Raw genomic sequence first — 16,524 nt, 5'->3', positions numbered from 1 at the left:
GGACCGAGAGGTGCTGCGTATTCACTCCTTGAAAAGCGCTGGAGATCCCTGCTTGGGCCCTGAAGTTGCCCTGGGAGGTCGGTCCTTGGTTTATGCTCAGCTTACCAACGTGGGAACTGTGACGAAAATTGGACTTTGGGAGAGCTTGAGACTCCACTTACCTGCCTGACCTTGGTGGTCCTTTTTATCATCTTTCTTTCCTCGACTTTTCTTGTTTTATTTGTGAGACGGCTCTCCTATGTGGTCCAAGCTAAGCTGGTCTTGAATTTGTGGGCTCAAGCAATCCTCCTGCTTCCGCCTCCCAAGTGCGGGGACTACTGCCTGGTGCCACTGTCCTGGCTTCCTTGGCTTCTTTGGGACGGGCCGGTGGGGGGTAGGGATACTGGGGATTGAACCCAGCGGGTACTTTACCACTGATCCATATTCCCAGCCCTTTTTATTTTTTGAGACAGGATCTTGCTAAGTTGCTGAAGGCCTTGCTAAATTGCTGAGGCTGGTCTTGAATTTGCAGTCCTCCTGCCTCAGCCTCCTGAAATGCTAGGATTACAGGCTTGCATCCTGTAATAACATCGCCTAGCTTCCTTGACCTCTTTTTTTAAAATTGACTTTTAAAAACAAATGACAGCAGAATGCAATACAATTCATATTACACATATACAGCACAATTTTCATATCTCTGGTTGTATACAAAGTATATTCACACCAATTCGTGTCTTCATACATGTACTTTGGGATAATTATGTCCATCACATTCCACCATCATTGCTAACCCCCTGACCCCTCCGTTTCCCTCCCACCCCTCTGCCCCATTAGAGTTTTGTCTATCCCTCCCATGCTCCCCCACCTCCCCACTATGATTCAGTCTCCTTATATCAGAGAAAACATTCAGCATTGTTTTTTGGGAGGGAGGAGATTAGCTAACTTAACTTATTGTCTTCTCCAACTCCAACCCTTTACCTGCAAATGCCATGATTTTATTCTCTTTTATTGCTGAGTAATATTCCACTATGTATCTATCCGACGTTTTTTAATTCATTCATCTACTGAAGGGCATCTAGGTTGGTTCCACAGTTGAGTTGTTGTGAATTGTGCTGCTATAAACATTGATGTGGCTGTGTCCCTGCAGTATGCTGTTTTTAAGTCTTTTGGTATAGACCGAGGAGAGGGATAGCTGGGTCAAATGGTGGTTCCATTCCTAGTTTTCCATTCCTTGGCCTCTTTTTAAGGAGCCTTTACGCACTTGGTTTCTTGGCCTTGGCCCTCTCTCCCCTTTCCTCCAGGCTTTGCCACCCTCTCCAAACCCACTAGGGCATCGCTGGCCCTGGCGCCTTCCTTAACTGCAGTCGTCCCCCGCGATCCCCCCACGCCAGGGTACTCGCGCTCTCTGCCTCCTGTCCCCTCCCCCAGGTGCCCTGATGGTTGCATCTGCTTCCAGTCCTCAAGGTGCTAGGCACAGCTGGTCTCCAATAAATGTGCTGGAAGCTTAAAGTGGAGAGAGCTTTTAGAACCTTGGCTTCTGGCTCCGTAAAGTGCGGTCCGCCTGGTCCTGTCGCGCCTCCCAAGGTGTTGAGCAGGAGAGCTTCGCGGCCACCTGGGCGGGGCGCGGGGAGAGCCGGGCTGCGCGCCCACCTCCGCGCAGAGGAAATGGACTCGCCCGAGGTTCGGGCGGCGACCTCTGGACGGCGGGGAGGAAAGAGTTCATTCCTTCCGGAATTCACTCCCTGAGGCCAGGCGACGCCTGGAGTCGCCCAGGGGCTTGGGCCGTTGCTTCCCGCTTCCTTCAGGGGCCCCACCAGGCCAGATTGGTGGTGGGGTGTCCTGAGCTAGTGATTTTCACTTTCCACCCATTTCCGTCCCGCAGAATCCGAGGCTCTTTGCAGGATATTTGATACAACAAAGGGAAAAAAGATCCCAAATACACTTTCCTGTAATAACTTTTTTAAAAACACATTTATGTGTGATCTTGGGGGTTGAACCCCGGAGCATTTTACCACTGAGCCCCATTCCCAGCCCTTTTTATTTTTTTCTTTTGAGGCAGGTTTTCTTTAAGTCGCTGAGACTGGCCTTGAACTTGTGATCCTTCTGCCTCAGCCTCTGAGCTGCTGGGATGGCAGATGTGCACCACTTGTCTGCCATCCCCAGGCCCCAGAGTGAGCAACCTTCCCAGTCTCTCTCCCATAACTCTGACCTTAAACATAAAATTTGCTTTGTCCATGAGAAGAAAACAGTCCTTGTCCTTCCCAAGTGAAGGGAAAGTCCCTCTCGGCTCTCCCTCCATTGCATTTTATAGCACACACCTTTCGGGGTGTCAGGAAATTGAGGGTGAGGGTCATGCCAGTATCTACCTACATCAGGGCCCAGGAGTGAATGGAGGTGCAGGTGGCGGGTGGCCCGGTGTGGGCTAGAGCGTGTGTTTTAAGTGAGTACAGAATTCCTCCTTTCTCCTAGGGGAGCTTTGAAAATGTGCCCGCTCGGAGATGGGGTGAGTGGGGAAAAAGCAGGGCCGAGTACTAAGCAGGAGAACTTGGGGGAGGAGGCTAATGTAACTTGGGGGAAAAGCAGCAAAGTTGAGCCTCGCTGTCCTCATCTTGTCAGAACGTAGCTGTCAACTTCAGAGGGGGATTGCAGAGACCTGGTGCAAGGGGCGCCGAAGACCCAGCCAGCAGCGCCTCTGTTCTCATTATCCCCATTAACAGATAGGAAAGTTGAGACCCAGAGAGGGGACCTGGCAGGTTCAAAGCCTCAGCTGCACCCTAGGGCCACCAGCCGGATTCTTTCCCCTCCACGACTGTGATGGTGGCACTTCAGACCTCCCGGCCTCGGCCAGTTCCCTGTGGTTTCCTGAGAGAAATAAAGGGAAGGGGAGGACTCCAGCCTCCAAAGCCGGTTGGGGCCCCTTCTGGGGAGGACAGATGTTTCACCAAATGGCAAATGCACGTGCTTTTCCCCGGCTCATGGAGGAGGTGGGCGCAGAGAGGGAGATGCCAGCTGGTTGGGCAGAAAGAACCGCAGCCACACCTGAGGGATTTAAATAGCCACCGCCTTCTTTGGGTGCTGGCTGGGGAGAGGCATCTGGGCAGGGCTGGGGGGAGCAGGGTACGGAGGGGTCCTTTCAGGACCTGCCACAGCCCAGGGATGTGCCTGGCTCCTCCTCCTAGAGGCCCCTGGACCGTGCGGCTCATCTCAGGGACCTCAAGCTCCCTCACCTGAGAAGTGGCACTCTGAAGCTGAGGAGGAGGCCTGCCTTGACAAACAGGCCGTCACCTCACCCCCCATGACGGGGAGCTCGTCACCTGTCATGGTAACCCACAGTGTGAGGTCATGATTCAGTGGCATGAGCTCTGGAGTCAGACGGTGTGTTGGATTCTGGGCTCCAGGGCTACTTAGTGTCTGTGTGACCCGGAAGCAGATCATTTAACCGCTCTGTGCCTGTTTCTATGTGGGAGTAACATCTCTCCTCATCACACTGTTGAGACGGTACCTCACAAACCTTCAGGTGTACCTGAGTCACCTGGGCATCTTTTAGACTGCAGATTCGGAGTCACCCCTGCAGGGCTGGGAGGCGCTGAGATTCTGCACTCCAAGGCACAGCAACGCTGCTGGTCTCAGGCCACAGTTGCCTCTCAGGATTACCTTGCTCTGGGAGCCATGGTGAAGAGTTGGGGGGCCACGGGAGGGTCTTGAACATGGGAGTGACATATTTTCATCATGGAAGGCTCTCTGGCCATCTGTGGCAGAAGGTGGGTGTGCACGGAGGCTAGTTGTGTAGGGAGAGATGAGGGTCCCGAGTAGGGGGAGGGGCAGGGTCCAGCAGCAAGGGCCCTTGGCTCATCTGCTCTGCTCCCGGAGGCAGATTCTGCTCCCAGAGAGGGGCTGATCCCCCAGGCCACACAGTACTGAGGGGACTCTCATCCAGAAGTTCCTCGCCCCCACCCTTCCTGCCAAGAAGGAAGTGGTGGGAATGAGTTTCCCGGGTCTCCCTGGCCAGCAACCCCACACGACGACAACCCCCCCCAGGCCCACAGCATGAGGCTGGAGCCAAGTTCAGCTGACCAGACACGTGGACTGTCGTGACCACTGCACACTCAGCGTGGATGTCCACACTCGCAGGCCAGAGGACAGGGGCACTCTCTGGCTCTTTCCCCACCCCATTCCAAGGCTAGAGGTGTCCAACCCCAGGATGCTGACCATCACAGCAGTGGGTCACCATCCAGGGTGACCCCCAACTGCCAGGCTCATGCCAAGGCAGGCACACAGGACTGAGCCTCACCTGGCACCAGCGTCCTCAGGCCCATGAACAGAGAGGGAACTGGGCACAGAGGGGATTCTGTGGCCGGCCCCGTGCCCTGACCAGGCCTCCCATTTCCGGGGACGCGGAGGGTAACCTGGAGCGCCCTGGGCGGCGGCGGGGCTCTGGGCGGCCGCCTGGGCCCGAGGCGCTGGGACAGGCGGGAGGCGGGACCTCCCGGCGGCGCCGCTTCCTGGCTCCCACCCCGCGCCGCGGCCGGCCTGGCCACGTCACCGACTGGCCAAGGGTGCGTGGCGGAGGCGCGCGGCGGGCCGGGCGCGCGCGGAGCCGGGCAGGAGGCGCGGGCAGGGGCCGGGGGCACCGCGAGGCCGGCCGGGGACGTGGCAGTCGCCCGCGCGCCCGAAAGTTTCCTGAAGTTTGCTGCGCGCGGGCGCGGCCCCGGCGGGCGACACCATGAACGTGTTCCGAATCCTCGGCGACCTGAGCCACCTCCTGGCCATGATCTTGCTCCTGGGGAAGATCTGGAGGTCCAAGTGCTGCGCGGGTGAGGGGCGACCGGGTGGGAAGGGGGACCCTCGCTGGCCAGCCCCTGCCTTCGGCGGGGCGCTCCACAAAGGTTGCTCTGGGTGGGGACGTTGGAATGGGGTGGGGTCCTTGAAACAAAAAGAGCTCAGCTTCCCAGCGCCCCCATAAAAAGTAAGGACCAAGAGCGGGCGGGGGTGGGGGGGGTGGGGGGGTGGGGGGAGGGTGGCCTTGAGCCTCCTCACCACCCCCAACTGGCATTGTCCCTGCTAGTTGGAAGAGGATGGGAAAGAGGAGGTGACACCTATTCTCCTGGCGGTGGTTTCCCATTGTTCCCTCCACCCTCACCAGGGAAGAGAGGGGATACTGAGGGAGTGGTCCCCAGTCTCAGGGTCTTCTCTCCCCGTCCTCCTCCTCTCTCCCTCCCAGCCCCCTCCAGGCAGGCCCTGTGCCTTGCCCTGCCTTGGGTGATCCTGTGGCTGTGATGTGGCAGAGGGGCACCAGCCTGGCCCAGTAGGCAGGGAGCCGCCTGAGCAAAGGTCCAGGGAGGGGTGGAGGTCACCTGTTGGCCCAGCATTCTGTCTGTCCTGCAGGGGACTGGAAGTTTCCAGGCTGGGCTGGTGGTCACTAAACGGGCCCAGTGCCATCAGGGGCTCCTGCAGCCATCTTTGACCTGCTGCCCAGGAGGTGCTGCCTCCACTTGGCAATGGGGTGAAGGGGTACCAGGGTGAGCAGGGGAGGCAGAAAGCTGTGCTTCATGGAGGGAGCTGCTCTGGGCTGGCCCTGGAGGGGGGTAGGCCCAGGAAGCTGGTGGTGTTGAGTGTACGACGGGCACCAACACACCGCGGTCGCGGAGGGCAGGGCATGTCCCAGAAAGGGTCCAGGAGGGAAATGAGTCGGGAGTGTGAGGCCCGATGCGAAAGGCCTTTTCTCTCAGGCCGAGGACCTGGGCTTGGGAGCAATGGAAGGGGCTCAGGAGGGGACCTGACAAGTGTCTCCTGAATCCAGGAGAGAGCGGGACAGAGGCTGCCTCCTGGAGTAGGTGTAGGTGTGAGGTGGTTTTGGGGCAGTGCCCTGGACCTGGTGGCCTTCCCCAGCCTCTGGGAAGATTGCCTTCCAGTCTCCTCCACCACCCTGCTGTGGCTCGTTTGCCCACAGCCAGCCCCACTGTGACCCTTACCCTCAAAGTGCTCAAGTGCCAGGCCACAGGAGGACACTAACTGGACGCAGGTGAGAGGCCCAGGCTTGGTCCAGGTGGTACACTGACCCCACACCCTGCAGAATGTGAGAGGCTTTAAAAGGGGTGTTTCTCCTTGGCCATTAAAAATGTCCCCCCACCCTGAGAATGTCCAGCACCAGAGGAACAGTTAGCTGAGGCACAGTCCAGGGGTTCAATGGAACCAGACCGGAGGCAGCGGGTGTGGCTTCTCAAGGCCACACTCCCCAGACAGTTTGTTCCAATCAGAATCAAATCCAGACATGTCACCCCGGTTGGAGGGAGGGAGGGAGAGGGAGACCAGGGGAGAGAACACCCCAGGACCTCAGAGCTGGGATAAGGCTTTGGGACTTTATTTTAAGAGCATTTCAAAGCCACGTAAGAGCTTTAAGCAGAATTTTATTTTTAAAATGCTCTTGGGATGCTGGGTGGAGAATGGAATTGGGGTGCAATGGAGGATTTGGAGAGACCAGTCTGGGAGTCATTAGGGATGGTGGCTGGGCCATCTGAGTGGCACTGGAATGGCGTCGAGCCTGGTGGCTGGATGTGAGGGACAAAGGGGAGGGAGGCTTGCTTGCGGGAAGCTCTAGGTTTTTGGCTTGGGCGGGAGGGTGGGGGGCGTTTATGAAGAAGGAGCAGGAGGAGGTTGAGAAAAGGTGATGATTTGGGCTGGACCGTGGTGAGTCTGGGGGCTCATGGTCAGAGTAGGAAGACGAATGTACAGGTCAGAACGTGGAGGGGAGCTTGGTGCTGGAGAGTCCTTGGCACGTGGGGTGTTGGGTCAAGAAATGGCTGCAATGGCAGAGGCCAGGGAGGAGGCAGCGTGAGGCCGAGGTGGTGAGGACCAGCTCAACCAGAGGGGCAGGAAGCCAGCAGGTTGTCCTGGAGCCAGGACAGTGAGGCTCGGAGAGAGGACAGAGTAGGCATGTGAGCCGGAGCAGTCTGGGGAGGTGATGGGCTGCAGCTCCCCTGCTGATGGCCTGACTGGGAAAGAGAAAAGTAAGGCCCTGCCAGGGACCCGCCCCATGATGTGTCAACAGTGGTCACAAGAGTCCCCAAGCAGCATGGACTCCTGGGCCAGATCCCTGAGCCGTGGGAAGACTATGGACAGGGGAGCTGGCTGGAGTGGGACAGAGCAGGCCCAGATGCATCTTCACCGTGACACAGCACGGCTGCCAGGCCCGATATTCACATTAGCACGCGTGTGTGTGTCACGAGGTGTGTGTGCACACACAGTGATCCTTGGGGTGCACTCTGAGGTCTCTCTGTTTGCATCTTTCTATATTGTCAGATTTTTTCCCCTCCCTATGAGGCTGGGGATGGAACCCAGGGCCTCACCCATGCTAAGCAAGTGCTCTACCACTGAACCACGTCCCCACCCCTGATTTTTGTTTTATAAAGAGTAAAAATAGGCATAATTTTTATAACTAGGAAAAGGGCTTTTTTAATCTTTGCATTTTGGAAAATGGAATTGGCTGCTCCTTGGCCCGCGCCTTCCTCCGCCTGCTCCAGTCTCCCTGGTGAATCAGCATCTTAGAGTCAGTAAGCTGTTGCCCCCCGGACTGAGCTCTGGGGGGACTGTCGCTGGAGCTCTGGGGGTGGAGCAGAGAGGAATCTCGACACCCCCCACCCCGCGCGACTCACACCACCCCCAGAGCAAGCATCAAGGCGGGCACACGCAGGGGGACTGGGAACTCGGTGTTCGCATCTTTATTTGGAGATGGGAGACTGATTTCAGCTTAATGAGAGGAACAAGGACTCCAGTGAGTCGTTGGGCTCAGCTAAGGGACCTGGCTCTTGGGGAGCAACAGGCAGGGTTTTCATGAGGCAGGCAGGGACGCCCCTGGCTCTGGGCGCCATGTGGGGTGGCCTGGGAATGTGCGTTCTCACTGTCTCCTGGCCCCTCTGGTGCAGGCATCTCTGGGAAGAGCCAGATCCTTTTCGCCCTCGTCTTCACCACGAGGTACCTGGACCTCTTCACCAACTTCATCTCCATCTACAACACTGTCATGAAGGTGAGGGGTTGGGAGGACGAGGGGGATGGCGTTGGAGCTCAGTGGCCGTGCAGCCTGGCTTGGCGAGGTCTCAGGCTCTCCGCGCTCACCTCCTTGCGTGCAGAATGAAGATCACACTTGTCCGTAGCTGAGAGGGTTTGCTTGTGGAAGTTAAGTTAGGTAATAAAGGTAAATGCGAGGGCTGGGGCTGTAGCTCAGTGGCAGAGCACTTGCTTCCCATGTGGAGGCTCTGGGTTCGATCATCAGCACCACGTAAAAATAAATAAATAAAATAAAGGCATGCTAGCCATCTACAAGTATAAAAAATACAGTAAATGTGAAATGCCTGCCACACAGCAAACGTTCGATGAAGATCAGCCATTTGTGCATAATGGTTAAAAAATTAGCAAACCCTCTGGTGCAGTGGCACACGCCTGCCACCCAGCAGCTCAGGAGGCTGAGACGAGAGGATCCTGAGTTCAAAACCAGCCTCAGCAAAAAGCCAGGTACTGAGCAACTCAGAGAGACCCTGTCTCTAAATAAGATACAAAAAAGGGCTGGGAATGTGGCTTAGTGGCTGAGTGCCTGAGTTCAATCCCTGGTACCAAAAAAAAAAAAAAGAAAGAGAAAAAAGAAAGAAAGAAAAGAATAAACCAATTCAACGGATCACCCGGAGCTTTCAGAGAACTTGTTTGCCTGTCTGTGCCCTGTACTTTTCATCCTCTGCTGTGCGAGGCTCCTGTTCTCACGGAACCGACATTTCATGGGGAGGCATCATAAATAAGAAAGTCTTTAATCAGGGACAGGGCTATGCAAATAATTAGTCATATTTTAATGGACATTTCCTTCAATTAAGTTATTATTATTATTATTATTATTACCAGGGATTGAACTCAGGGGCACTCCACCACAGAGCCACATCCCCAGCCCTATATTGTACTTTATTTAGAGACAGGGTCTCCCTGAACTGCTTAGCGCCTCACCATTGCTGAGGCTGGCTTTGAACCGGCAACCCTCCTGCCTCAGCCTCCTGAGCTGCTGGGATTTACAGGCGTGCACCACTGCCTGACAAGAAACGGTTTCAGAAATGGTTCCCTGATAGAGGACGAGTAGGGAGCCAGCCTGGGGAGTGTGGTCAGGAAAAGCCTCTCTGAAGAGGCAACGCTCAAGTGGAGATCTGAACGACAAGGAACCAGCCCTGTGACAATAAGAGGAGAAACATTCTGAGCAAAAGACATGGCTGGTACAAAGATGTCCAGAGACAGGAACAAGCTCAGTGCCTGCGGAGAAGACAGAGGGCTGCTATGGCAGAGCGCAATGGGCGAGGGCCACCCAGTGTGGTGGAGATGCCTGCAGAGGACTGGGGAGGGCAGGGTGCAGGCTGGCAGTGTGATGTAATGTCCTGGGGAGAAGCTGTGGCTCTGAAGTGTGCCCCTGTTTTCAGAAGAAACTGGCTTTTCAGTTCCATCCCGATGCCCCAGGCCCTGGCCATAGGTGTCCCTCCTTCTGTTGGGGGAGGACTGTCCTGCTTCTGCTGAACCGTCCTGGCTCTTTAAGTAGCGCAGTTTAGTGGAAGGAGCACAGGTGCAGTCAGCAATGTGGGCCGGGACTGCTGGGGTGCTGGTGACAGATTTCAGGGTGATCTTCACAAGGCCTTATTTTTTCATTCTCATAACATGAAATCTGGGGGCAGGCAACCCAGGGCTGGGATTGGCAGCCCCACGGATGCCCAGGCTCCTTTTAACTTTCTGCTCTGCCATTTTTTGTGTGACTGGGGCTTATAGGTGTGTGACCTGTGCAGTGGATCAGCAGGGCCCCCACTTGGTTTAATGTTGCCATCTTGAAATTCTGTTTTTTAAAGCAAGAGGCTCTGCATTTTAGTCTGACAGTGGGTCTGGCAATGTAGTTAGTCCTGTATGATGCCTAGGTTGGTACCCAGGTTGCCATGGGGCCACAGAATGAATGTTAGAGCTCCTACCAGCTGGATAAGAGCTTTCCCCAAACTCCACCCTGTGCCATTGAGTGTCCTTATCTGCCAAGGAGCCAGGAAGTGTAGCTTTTAGTTGGTGCATTATCTGATAGAAGTCCTATGGGGGGGAAGGTCCTACCTATGTCACAGGACTGTTCTGAAAATTATGAGGTAATATACAGAAGCTAGAAGGTATTTAACCCAAAGGGACACCTCCTAGGCATCTGGGTACAAGGCTTGACAGGATGGAGGGTGCTGCTCCTTGAGTATTGAACTCATTCATTGTGAACCTGAGTCTGGGGTCTTCAAATCACCTAATTAAATTCACCTGAATATCAGATGCCACTTATCTAGTCCATTTCTCTGCTCAAGGATCTGCTGTGGACATTCTTGGCTGAGACTTCAGAACCAGCCCTTAGCATGGCTGCATGAGACCTAGGAATCCTAAACTGGCCAGTCTCCACATCTGTGAGACAGGGGACCATGGCAGCATCCGCTCTTTCCAGCATTTGTCTCTTCCAGGCATTGAGTTAGAAGCTGGGGATTCAGAGGTGGACCCTACCCTCCGTGAGCCCTCTTGCATGGGAGAAGGATTTATACATACACATTTACAGAACACAGGAGCCCGGGCTGCAGGGAACATTTACACATGGAGCAGTAGTGACAGCAAGTGTCCTTCATTCTAGTGAAGAGGAAATTATGTCACTTGAGTCTTGAAGGACAGGTAAAAGTTCTCTAGGCCACTGTGCCAGCGGCATCTCCATCAGCTGGAAACTTAGAAAAGCAAATTCTCAGACCTAGGGGCTGGGGCTGTGGCTCAGTGGTAGAGCACTTGCCTGGTGTGTGCAAGGCCCTGGGTTCAATTCTCAGCACCACATAAAAATAAATAAAAATAAAGGTATCGTGTACAACTAGAAGAAACAAAAATTCTCAGATCTAACAAGCAAAGGAAGAATTTTGGGGGCTGGGGCAGAGCAGCCCATCTATGGGATTTTTTTTTCTTCAATATTGAGACAAGCCCCCTGGGGTACTCTCCTATTGAGCCATATCCTCAGCCAGGTTTACTTTTTGCCCAGGCTAGCCTTGAACTTGTGATCCTCGCACCTCAGCCTCTTTGAGTGGCTGGGATTGCAGGTGTGCACCCATCTGGGTAATTCTGATTCACGCTTGAGTGTCTGCATGTGGCCAAGGAGGTTAGAGGACATATCTGAATGAAGTTACCTGCCAGGCGGCAGCTAGGGTAATTAGACTGCTTTTCTAAAGGAACACCGGCCAAATAATTCCAGGGAGGTCAGCCTGAGGGAGAATGTTCGCAAGCCGTTGATGCGGATCTAGGAAGCTGGAGGATTTTTTAGGAGCCCTAGAATGCCACTGCCTCATCCCCTAAGAAATACTGGTCCTGTTTTCTTGCCCAGTACTCCACAGATGGAGGGGACAACAGGGGACGCACATTTCAGTCCCAGTTAGAAGTGTGGAGTTACTTTACACAAGGGCTGTTCATTCCGGATTGCAAGAGCACATTTCACCTGCTGGCCAGACGGCAGGCACGAGCCCTGGGTTTGGCAGGCTTCAGGCTGGGGAGTGGCTTCCTAGGCTCTCACGGCTCTTTCCCTTTTTAGGTGGTTTTCCTCCTCTGTGCTTATGTCACAGTGTACATGATCTATGGGAAATTTCGGAAAACATTTGACATCGAGAATGACACATTCCGCCTGGAGTTTCTTCTGGTCCCTGTCATTGGCCTTTCCTTCCTGGAGAACTACAGTTTTACACCTCTGGAGGTGAGGGAGGCTCTGAGCCCACATCCCCCACACGTGCCCCTAGCATCCATCCCTCAGGCCCACAGAGGCATCTGGGCTTGCCTTCTGTGACCCTTGCTCAAGGACTGTTCAGTTCCAAATTTGGAAAATGGCAACAAGCTTGTCACAGTCCTCCACAGGAAAAGAGGCACACCTGCGGCAGCAAGAGGCTCATGAGCCAGTGGCGCCAGCCAACTTCTGGGTGTTGAGACCTTGAGTCCAACATAGGATTAGCAGATCCCTAGACTAAGCTTAGGCCAAAGTTTTAAGCCTGTGTGCCTGGCCTGATGGCTACGAGAATCTGTGGACAACAAGCCTGAGATCTTGATGCTGGTATTTATGGATCACTTTGAGAAACTCTGGCTTCAATTATGACAAGTTTAGCAAAATTGCAACCTTTAAAAATTATGTTCCTTAGAAATACTCAATTCTAAGCATTATGTATTGTATAGTCTTAATATTAAAAATCAAAATTATATTTACATAGGAAAAAAAAGGTGACAAAATATTGAAGTGTGGGGCTGGGGATGTGTAGCCCAGTGGTGAAGTGCTTGCCTAACACATGCAAGGTCCTGGGTTCCATCACCAGAACCAGAAATAGAAAAAACTCAAAGCCCACTTGTGCAGTTTGCTGGGGGTAGAACCCAGCATACTAGACAAGGGCTCCACCTGAGCCAGAGGCACAACTCCTTTAGTTCTTTATTGAGAATGTGAATTTAAACCATTTTGCTGAATATATTCCCTCCAGTAAACATGTATTTACATCTCTTAAAGCCACAGGCCCTTTCCTAGCCTCGCTGAGCTCCTTTGTGCTTGTCTCTTCCGCTCAGATCCTCTGGACCTTCTCCATCTACCTGGAGTCAGTGGCCATCCTGCCCCAGCTTTTCATGATCAGCAAGACTGGGGAGGCCGAGACCATCACCACTCACTACTTGTTCTTCTTGGGACTCTACCGGGCCCTCTACCTGGCCAACTGGATCAGGCGGTACCAGACCGAGAACTTCTATGACCAGATTGCGGTGGTGTCAGGAGTGGTGCAAACCATCTTCTACTGTGATTTCTTCTACCTGTATGTGACCAAAGGTAGGTGCTGGGAGGAAAGCATGACCAGCAGGCTCTGGCCGTTACTCATTCATCCCATAGTACCCAAGGAACAGGGGAGAGCCCGGGCTCCCCTCTGCAGTGTTCCCTCTAATAGGGAAGGCAAGGATTTTCAGTATGCTGCACCAAGAGCCATGACCTTTGACTTAGTTGGGAAAATACAGGTGAAATACTCCAGAGGATCAGCCAGCTTTGTGCAATGTTAATTATGCAGGTTAGCAGGATCCAGTCCACAAAACTGAGATGTCAGGTCACTGGGCTGCCAAGGCAAGAGGTCTGCACTTATCAAGAGCAGTGACTGGAGGAGCCATTTAAAAAACCAATCCTCTAACTGCTGTTGGTCAAAAGAAGCCAGAGCAGCAGAACTAGCTAGTTAAGGAACTGCTGCATTATCCAGGTTTAAGAGGTAGAATACAACATTGAGGCCAAAAGTTAAGTTTACAACCTAAGAGGGACGGAGGCCAGCAAGTCCACGGTTCATCTGTGGTTTAACACTGAAAACCCCTTCCCCTATGGCCTTAACATCTCAACACCTGGAGCTGGATGTGGAGACAGGATTATGTGGTTACAAAGCAGTCCTTTGATCCATGCAATACATTCTAACTTCATTTCCATTTTCTTCCAGTACTTAAAGGAAAGAAGTTAAGTCTTCCAATGCCAATCTGAGGGCCCTCAGAGATGACCTACACCTTAATAAGGACATGGAGCAAGCCATTTTGATTGTTCTCCTTGGTGACCTACCCATGACTTGGGATCAAATATTAAAATTAAAGCCAGAAAAATGCTTAGAATGGATTTCAGCAAAACACTGGTCATTCTATCTAGGCCTCATCATCAGGATCTTCCTTCAATAGAAGAGCTAACAAGAAGCTGGGGCCAAATACAAACCTAAAGCCCTGGCTATACCTGGAAAGAGAAACTAAGGTGCCTGATCCATGAATAGATTAATATTAGCACAACTCCTGCCTGGAAAGGGCAATGTGGTACAATGTCCATGGGAGACTGCCCTACCTAGTGGGCTATATCACAGGCATGTTCCTGTAGTAAACTTCACTGTAAGAGACCAAACTGGTCAGGGTAAGATTATAGCCAGCTATTTCACTTTAATATGGACTTCAAGCCATAAGCAAAACAAATTCACCAGCTTTGGAAGGAGTGAAGTCATTCTGTGAGTCCCCTTTACTTGGCTTAAATTTTACTTAAGGTTCACGGGAGCCCTGAACTTAGAACCTTAACCCTAAGGAATGGCCCAAGTGGGGCACCATTAGCAAAGATCACCCTTTTGCTGATGAGCTAGATACACAAGCATTTACAAGAAGTACCCTTCATCTTGTTTTGATTCAAGTTCTTGCTCTAAAACTAATCAGTTTTAGGTGTTTAAGGAGATTAGCCACCCAACTTAACATCTTAGAGCAAAAGCTCTATACTGAGTTACTCAAGAGAAATTTTAAGGAATAAAAAGTTCACACCTTATTGTCAACAGTTTTTATTTATACCTACAAAAGAAAACAAGATGGTATCAAAAGGACAATTTACAAACTAAGAATAGTAACATAGCTCTTAGCATCCTGTGCCTGAACATCACACATCTACAAATCTTTCAAGTCTTAATGCAACAGGAATGTGTTCAGAGACCAGCAAGGACATGTGTATAGAGCACTGATCCCAAGCAAAAGCCACCAACCTTTTAGATGAGATAAGTCCGCACAATGAATTGTTAGGGAGGGACTGGGGAGAAGCGGCCTGTGGTTTAATACTGAAAACCCTTTCCCTAAATGAGTTTCAACTGTGAATGTAGTAACCGGCATCAGATGAGGATTTGTCTGCTCATGTTCTGAAGCAAGAGCCGAACCTGAATTACAACATAGAGGCAGAAATTCATCAAAGAGCTACATTAAAAAACAAAAAAAAAACACTACTAAATTTCAGCTGTGCTCAGGCCACAAGAACTCTTGAAATTTGGAATTTGCTATTTTTTCATTTTGAGATTATGATGTCCCTGATGGAAAAGGGAAGCAAGCAGTCCAGATATTGCTCGTGTACCCACAGACCTTTCCCTGAAATGGATGTTTTTAGGAGCTGCAATAGAGGAGGGCATTCCCTGTAGTGAAATCTCTCCTATGTTAAAAAAAAAAATCAGAAATTTGGTTGTAAAAAGAAATGTCCACAAGAGATTGATCAGTGCTTAGATACCTTCTCTTTGGGGAGGGATGGGATGAGGTGTGGGGGACACATGACACTCACTTTGGTTTGAAAGCACAGAAGAGTTTTGCCGTATTTCTTCTGTGCCTACCATCCTCGGCCTCTATTTTTAAAGATGGGGGAACAAAAAAAGCAGGAAAGGAGGAAGTGGAAAGTAAAAAAAGGATGCCAAAGTTTTTACATGCACACATTTCAGCTTATGCTGACAACCTACCTGGTATGCTGCACACTGAATCAATACTTTCAGAACCCCTCAGAAACCATCCCTTCTCTCCCCCTGAAGGATTTTAAAAGGAAAACAAAAATAAAAAAATCCTCAAGTATTTCAATTTTTAGATCTTACAAACCAACAAGCATGTTCAGGCCATAGCCTAAGAATGCAGGGGAGCCTTTCCTTTAACTGCACTGTGATACTGGTAACAGCATAAAAATGAACAGTTCCACCACAATGGATCTGGAAGAGGTTTCTGGAGCAGGCAGGCTGCCTGCCTGCCCGCCTACCCTATGGTTATGGTGAACACGAAAGCAGAATATTTTTTCCAGGTCCATCTGCTGTTTCAAGCCTTAATAATAAGACAATATCACTATGAAGGGGACCAACCCACCTACCTTCACATGGAAAAAAATTTAAAAAGGAATATTAAAAAGGACTTCGGCTTGAGTCCTCCAGAACATTTCCTAAGAGCTACCTACCTGTGAAAAGCTGAGTGCAAAGAGATATTGAGGACAGCATACCTTCAGAAGCTGTTAGAAAGCACGCAGGACAGGGCATGAAGAGCTTGGAGGGGCTTAAGAGTGTTTGCTCACAATAGCTTGGCCAAAGGGGCAGAGTGATTGGCAAAGAGAGATGCTTTTAACCTAGTTCTACAAATACTGAATTGAAAAGGAAAATCTGCCCATTTTGAATACAATGTTTAATCATTAAAGGTTCCTTACACACTGCAGGTGAATGCAGAGGCTTGACTACTTAAAATTAAATTCCCAGTGAGCACTGGCATTCATTTGCTCACAGTAACTGTCCGGCCAGGAAATTAATTTCACAGATGGTCCCTGGTTACGTGGGGAAGAAAAAACAGGCAAGTTCCCACCCCAATGCCAAGATGCTGCAGTTTAACCAATGCCATTAACCCTTGTGGTTTTAATTAAAAGATAGAATTAAACTGACACTCAGCAATTTCTAACCTGACACTACACTGGTTATTTTTCAGTAACTGGGAGAGGGGAAGGCAGACAGTAATAGAAGAGAAAACCAATTAAAAATATTTAACTGTCAAATGCACTCAAGCCATCAGCAGAAATGATAATGGCAAAGCATGGTCTTAAAAAAAAACAAAAAAAAAAAACAAAAAAAAAAACCAAACTCATCAGGCGGGAGGAACCCTGATCCAACTTGAGAAATGCTTAAAAAAAAATAAAATAAAAAAATAATGGAAAATGTGCAGGGAAATTCCTCTTGGTTTTCTAACCCAGTGATG

General features: G+C 51.3%; 1 protein-coding gene across 1 annotated transcript; it reads left to right on the top strand.

Moving 5' to 3' along the window:
• The first annotated feature begins 4,536 nt into the window (after positions 1–4,536).
• On the top strand, positions 4,537–16,409 carry Kdelr3 (KDEL endoplasmic reticulum protein retention receptor 3). Its single transcript, XM_078052728.1, has 5 exons — positions 4,537–4,793; positions 7,902–8,002; positions 11,570–11,728; positions 12,577–12,829; positions 13,473–16,409. The coding sequence occupies exons 1-5, from the start codon at positions 4,703–4,705 to the stop codon at positions 13,511–13,513; spliced, it is 645 nt and encodes a 214-aa protein (XP_077908854.1). The 5' UTR covers positions 4,537–4,702; the 3' UTR covers positions 13,514–16,409.
• The last annotated feature ends 115 nt before the right edge of the window (positions 16,410–16,524 follow it).

Source organism: Ictidomys tridecemlineatus, chromosome 6 (genome assembly GCF_052094955.1).
Source record: "Ictidomys tridecemlineatus isolate mIctTri1 chromosome 6, mIctTri1.hap1, whole genome shotgun sequence".
NCBI lineage: Eukaryota > Metazoa > Chordata > Mammalia > Rodentia > Sciuridae > Ictidomys > Ictidomys tridecemlineatus.
This window is presented reverse-complemented; position numbering and strand designations above follow the sequence as displayed.

Coding starts and splice junctions, on each gene's coding strand:
- Kdelr3 (XM_078052728.1), top strand. CDS start 4,703: ATGAACGTGTTCCGAATCCTCGGCGACCTGAGCCACCTCCTGGCCATG. Junction 8,003..11,569: donor TCTACAACACTGTCATGAAG/GTGAGGGGTTGG, acceptor TTCCCTTTTTAG/GTGGTTTTCCTCCTCTGTGC. Junction 12,830..13,472: donor CTACCTGTATGTGACCAAAG/GTAGGTGCTGGG, acceptor ATTTTCTTCCAG/TACTTAAAGGAAAGAAGTTA.